General features: G+C 49.8%; 1 protein-coding gene across 1 annotated transcript; it reads left to right on the forward strand.

The window, feature by feature from the left end:
• The first annotated feature begins 644 nt into the window (after positions 1 to 644).
• Positions 645 to 5772, forward strand: sp4 (sp4 transcription factor). Its single transcript, XM_070921940.1, has 7 exons — positions 645 to 744; positions 1013 to 1083; positions 2075 to 2440; positions 2519 to 3725; positions 3983 to 4181; positions 4948 to 5147; positions 5434 to 5772. Exons 1-7 carry the CDS (start codon positions 738 to 740, stop codon positions 5703 to 5705), a joined length of 2322 nt encoding a protein of 773 aa, XP_070778041.1. The 5' UTR covers positions 645 to 737; the 3' UTR covers positions 5706 to 5772.
• Positions 5773 to 6249: the final 477 nt, after the last annotated feature.

Raw genomic sequence — 6249 nt, forward strand, 5'->3', positions numbered from 1 at the left:
ACCAACACCGCCGCTCCAACCCGCCCGACGAGCCGGGGCATCATGGGAGTTGAAGTCCCCGCCGCCCAATACAGTTCGAGAAGGCGAGGCCTCACCAAAATACAACTCCCATCTCGACCCTCGCACGCCGAGCCCCGTCGTCCAATCTGAATATGTGGGAGGAGCGCGTCCGCCCACAAAAGCCACAGCTATCTCCCCGTATCTCCCCCTTAAAAAATCAATTGTGCACGAAAAAAAAGGGAATACGCGTAAAATACAAACACTGGTGACGGTTTGTTTTCGGTGCACGACGGACGGCGACGAGGAGTCCCCGCGTCGTGCGGTGAGAGAAACGGCGGCGACAGGCAAGAGCAGCGAAGAGGGTGTTGTCCTGATGCTTAAATGGAAGTGGGTGGGCCTCTACGGTCACACACTGCCAACTTCTCTGTGGATATCATTCTGACAAGCGCCAATTTGCTCGTTTATGGACTTTCTATCCGGTAAAAGAGACATACGACGGGGCTGCGAGGGGGCCGACGGGCCGGGGACGGTCACTGTGTTCTCCGTTATTTCCGTTATTTGGGGCTGCTTGATTGTGCCTGCGCTTGGCACCGCCCTTCCTGGCCGGTGGGTGGTTTCGTCAAACGGGCAGATCCGCCACGGCCCAGCGCCGAACATATAGGCCGTCCTCCGCCTCTGTACCCGGCCGGCCTTCTACCGTGAACTACACCCTCTCCCTCTCGGTATATTAATGCGTTATGAGTGGTAGGTACCCTCCCCCCTCTCCGTCTCCACCCCTCTCTCTCTCTGTCTGACAGATAGGAGGCTCCAAGCCCCTTTGATATTGATGATGAGGTTATTGGTTTCTCCTCTACCTTTATTGATCACCTCTGTTATGCTTATATCTGCATTATGATCAGATTTTATTTAGGCCACTTGGTGTCTACATAACTATCCCTTACTCTGCGACTTTATTCAGAATGTGATGATATTGTAACTGGAGACAATCTCACATTTGACTCTCTTTTCACAGACTCGAAGAAGGAATCATCTGGAACTGAAGGAGGGAAAGCATCTAAAAAGGGGAAAAGTTCTGGATCGCAGGTAAAAGAGGAGAAATAAGAGTTTATGTTAGTTCATTACTTTTGCCTTGGCTTGTAGGCCAAAAATGTACTCCCTCCCTCCCAGCCAGCCAGACACCTCTGGGGGCGTTTCTCTGGTGAATTCCACTTCCTGCTTCTGTGCAGCCCTGCTGAGAGCCAGCCCAGAGCCTCTTGAATAGGCTTATATGGCTGTCACACTTCAACCACTGTACTTTTGAGTTGTCTGTTTGAATTAGGGTCAAAATGATTTGATTCGGCATATGGATTTATTTTAAAGACCTGCAGCATTGGTATGTGGCTCTATGACTGTGCAACTTCTATTTTTAGCTGCTTTTTATAGGTTGTATATGTCTTGCAGATTAATTTCAGCCGCAGTTTACTCTTAAGTGCATATTTTGTTGTTAAACGCGCATGACAAGCGGTGCTGCTGTGTTATTCCACGCTTTTTGTATTTGTATGTATTTGGTACAGAATCAAGGCTGTTTCCGAGCAGTGTTGAGAGGTGTATAGCATTAAAAATGTGCCTGCGACCTAGTTCCTTTGAAAGGGAGGAGAGAGACAGAGAAGGCGGCATTTTCTTCCAGTGTTCTGAGAAAAGAGAAATGTGGTTCTCACACGCCCACCCACTCGCTTCCTGTAATACCGCCCACTTCCACTGACAGCTCTCTCTCTTTTGCTCAGCTTTTTGTGTTTCTTTTTTTCTGCACCATATTATTCCCCACCCCTCGCTCTTTTACTCTTTCTCTTCTTTGTTTCAAATTGTTCATTGTGTGAGTGTGATGCCTGCCCATCGCTTCCCTTTTGGCTTTTTTTACTTGCATGTTGTACTTTCCTGTTTGTGTGTATGAGCTCTCTACAGTAAGTGTGTTTCCGTCTCTCTCTAACCCGGACTCGCTTCTCCTCCTTCCCTCGTCACTCCTGTTTAACCGTTTCTCTCTCTGCCCCTCCCTTCCATCCCTCCTCCGCCCTCTCTCCTACCCCATCTCCTCCAGGATTCCTCTCAACCCTCTCCGTTGGCTCTGCTAGCGGCCACCTGCAGTAAGATCGGAGGGCAGGGGGGAACGGAGGGGGCCCAAGCCCACGTGGGGTCCCAGCAGATCCAGCTCCAGGCTGGTCAGATCCAGCTGCAGGCAGGTCAGCTCCAGGGTCAGATAGTGGTGGACACAGCTGGTGGTCAGGCCCTGGTGCCCCAGCAGCTGGAACTGGTCCCGGCTCAGTTCACGGGGAACGGCTGGCAGATCATTACAACAGCGCCTACTATGGCCAAGGAGAACACCAATCAGCCTGTTGCTGTGACGGTGGCCACCACCTTGGCTAATGACAGCTCACCTGGTGGACGCAAGGTGAAGGAGGAAGCAGTGGGTTTGAGCAAATCATTTTTTGTTGTCTGTCAGTGTTTGTCCTCTTAACTGTATCCCTCTATTCCTGTTGGGCAGGTGAAGTCAGTATGTGGGACCAACAGCGTCGCAGCCAATCAGCAACAGCAACAGTTCCAGATCATCCAGGTTCAGAACCTGCCCAGTGCCGGGGGCGGGGTCCAGTATCAGGTCATCCCTCACCTGCAGACTGCAGATGGACAGCAGATCCATATCAGCCCAGCTCAGACAGCCTCCATCGGAGCTCTGCCAGAGCAGGTCCAGTTTATCCAGACCCAGAGTCCAAGCCAGACCCAGGCTATCCTCCAGCCAGCCAACCAGCAGGCCATCCTGACAAGTACAGCCAATCAGACGGTGCCGCTGCAGATCCGCCCTGCGCAGTCTTTCCCACTGCAGCTGCAGACTCTGCAGGGCTCCCAGACTCCTGTTATGACCACTGTACCCATAAACCTGGGTGGCATGACCCTGGCTTTGCCTGTGATAAATAATGTTGGAGGGGGCGGGGCTGTGCAGCTTATCCAATCAGCAGATGGCACATTCTCTGTTGCCAATGGCAACCAGCTGGTGACAACAGCAGTGTCTGGGACAGCTCCTGCTACAACATCAACTGGCTCGACAGTGGCTGTAGCTGAAGGTGACAGCACGTCTGATGGAACACAAATGGTTTCCATTGGATCAGAGGGTGGACCAGCTGACACGCAAGTGCAGAGCAGTGAGGCAGACTCTCAAATCCAGAACCAGGCCAACGGGCTGCAAAACCAGACAGATACAGCAGGAACCATCCAGCAGGTGATCGTGGGCCAGGTGGGGCACCAGTTGGTGCAGCAGATCCAGCTGCAGCCTCAGGCTCAGAGTCAAGGTCAGGCCCAGGGCCAGCAGCAACCTCAGCACATTCAGACCCTCCAGCTGGCCCCAGGACAAACCCTGCAGCCCATCCAGGCCTTCCAGAACCCAGCACAGGTCCTTATTCGTACCCCGACCCTGTCCCCCTCTGGGCAGATCACCTGGCAAACACTGCAGCTGCCCGGTGGAGTCTCCCTGCAGGGCGGCCTCGGGACGGCCATGCCACAGCAGCTGACACTGGCCCCGGTGGCCGGTGGGACGTCAGTGGGGAGTGGAGGGCTGGTCTCCCTGAGTGGAGCCCCCCTGACGCTGAGCGCAGCCCAGATCAACCCCGGGTCTGGGGTACAGACGGTCAGCATCGCAGGGCTGGGCACTGCTGGGGTTCAGGTGCAGGGTGTTCCCCTCACCATCACTGGTCTACAGGGTAAGTGTGTAAACGTGTAGTGACTAATCCATTACTGACACATTTATTACCATAAACAGAAAACATGTTTAAAACAATGTGGTGGGCAGAGGAAGGATCATTAGTTATTGAAAAATGAAGCTCTAATGACTTTCCTGTTCCAGTCTCCAGTTGTGTGGTACACTACTTTCTTTTCATTGTCTTTCCCACAGACAATACAACACTTGTTTTTGATTAATACGTTTACACATTCAGTAATTTTTTCAATCACCTTTTAGGTCAACCACAGGGTCAGGACGGGGTCAAAGTTCAGTCATCCCCCGTGACAGTCACCGTTGGCAACGTGGCATCAGGCTCGTCGATGAGTCCAGACCAGCTGGGCTCCGTACAGAGTTCCTCGGACCAGGAGGGGCCACCCAGCAAGAGGCTTCGCCGTGTCGCCTGCTCTTGTCCGAACTGCAGGGATGGAGAGGGAAGGTACGAACACATTTGAAACACAGAGCACCGTGCATAGCTGCATATGGGGGAATACCGGATTTGTCATTATTAAATAACAAACAGCAATCCAGACAATTTATCAGATTTGTCACATCATTTAAACACACATCCTGTACATTAAAAAAAAGCTGCACTAGGCAATAAGTCTAATGCAAAAATACAAATATAGTGCATTATACAGTAATTCACAAGGAAACTGGTCTTTCACCCCACCTACAGTGCTCACCACTTACGTTTAAAAACCAGGACAACTAAATGTGACTGTTTGGCCGTCACAAATCTCCAGCTATGTGTGCCCAAGTCTACATTAATATGATTATTCCAAAATGATTGATAACTGTCATGTCATGGTGGGACAACTGGATGGACAGATGGTCACAACACAGGGCAGCTTGTATCCTAAAGTGAGAGATCCGACCTCTCACCACCCAGCACTTCACATTGTAATGAGGAGCTGGCACCCAAAACATACACTGAGAATATTCAGAGACCAGTCAAATGTGTTGAGCTTTGCTAGAATAAGAAGTGAATCCATAATTCACAGAGAAGCCAACGCTATAAAACAGAGCCTGTTTTCTGTACATTTATTTTAGCACTGGGTGTGGAAATTACTTCTGGGTAACCAAAAATAAAACCTTCTGGACACAGTGCAGACCAGCTGTGATTCCATTTGTTTTAAGTCCTGAAAGCTTTTAATTAACACACACCCTGCAGCTCACTCCTAACCCAAGTGTGTGTGTTGTAGGAACAGCGGGGACCCCACGAAGAAGAAGCAGCACATCTGCCACATGGAGGGCTGTGGGAAGGTGTACGGCAAAACGTCCCACCTGAGGGCCCACCTGCGCTGGCACACCGGCGAGAGGCCGTTTGTCTGTAACTGGATCTTTTGTGGCAAGAGGTTCACCAGGAGCGACGAGCTGCAGAGACACCGGAGAACACACACAGGTAGGAAGCACATACAGGGATGTAGACTGGTGATGTGGGTCACCCTGGTCACGGTGGTAGGGTTAGGGGTTTGGTAGCATTTTATCGAATTTTAATCCAGTACTGAATCCAAACTAGAGCTGCAACTAAAGATTATTTTTTTATCATCAATTAATCCTATTAAATGTCAGAAAATAGTTTTAAAAAATGCCCATCCTAACATCAACCAAAGCAGATCTTTTGACAGAAAGCTGGGGGTTCTTTCTTGTTTTATTTGTCTCTAATTCTTTGGTCTTCTCCCCTCTAGGAGAAAAGCGCTTTGAGTGTCCTGAATGCTCCAAGCGCTTCATGCGCAGCGACCACCTCTCTAAGCACATCAAGACCCACCAGAACAAGAAAGGCGGAGCTGCGGTGGCAATCATCACCACTGATGACATGGAGGAAGACGCCCCTGAAGGCCTGGGCGACTCCCCTCAGATTGTCGCTGTGGCGACCCTCTCGCGTGACTCTGACCCCGCTACACCCACAACCTCTAATCACCTGGAGGAAGAGGAGGAGGAAGAGGAGGAGTTTGAATAGGCAACTGACTCCTGTTTCTTTGCAGAAGGCTGACTTCCTGTGTTTTTTGGGAGTCTTTGCAGGGACTATAAGGGTCGCTACTTTTTCCTTTCTTTTTTTTTTTACTTTTAATTTTACAGCATTTAAAAAATTGTTCTCTCATGAAAAAGGGACTCAAAAGAGACGGGATCATGCAATGAACAGAAACCGAAAAATATAAACATCACAATCTAAAAAAACTAACACATATAATAACATAAATTTAGCCTAAACGTATTAAAGATTAGTTTGGCATTTATGAAATGAATCTATAATAATTCCATGCCTGGTGGGGAAAGGAATGTAAGTAGTGTCTAGATTAGCACAAGACGGGAGGCATGCTGAATCTAAAACCATCCAACATTGAGAGACATTTTCCGAATCGCAACAGAATCTAACTCTATGCACAAAGTTGTGTTCCTGTTTCATACCTGTCAGACAGTGCTGAGGGTCAATCATGGTACAGGACTGTTGCAGAGAGCGGTGATGGAGCAGGGGCAGTCTTGGGATGGTGTTTGTGTATATG

The sequence above is a fragment of the Enoplosus armatus genome, chromosome 16, assembly GCF_043641665.1.
Source record: "Enoplosus armatus isolate fEnoArm2 chromosome 16, fEnoArm2.hap1, whole genome shotgun sequence".
NCBI lineage: Eukaryota > Metazoa > Chordata > Actinopteri > Centrarchiformes > Enoplosidae > Enoplosus > Enoplosus armatus.

Bases quoted from the DNA above. Each gene is read 5' to 3' on its own strand.
- sp4 (XM_070921940.1), top strand. The intron at 2,441-2,518 runs GTGGGTTTGAGC...CCTGTTGGGCAG, and splicing joins GCAAGGTGAAGGAGGAAGCA to GTGAAGTCAGTATGTGGGAC. The intron at 4,182-4,947 runs GTACGAACACAT...TGTGTGTTGTAG, and splicing joins TGCAGGGATGGAGAGGGAAG to GAACAGCGGGGACCCCACGA.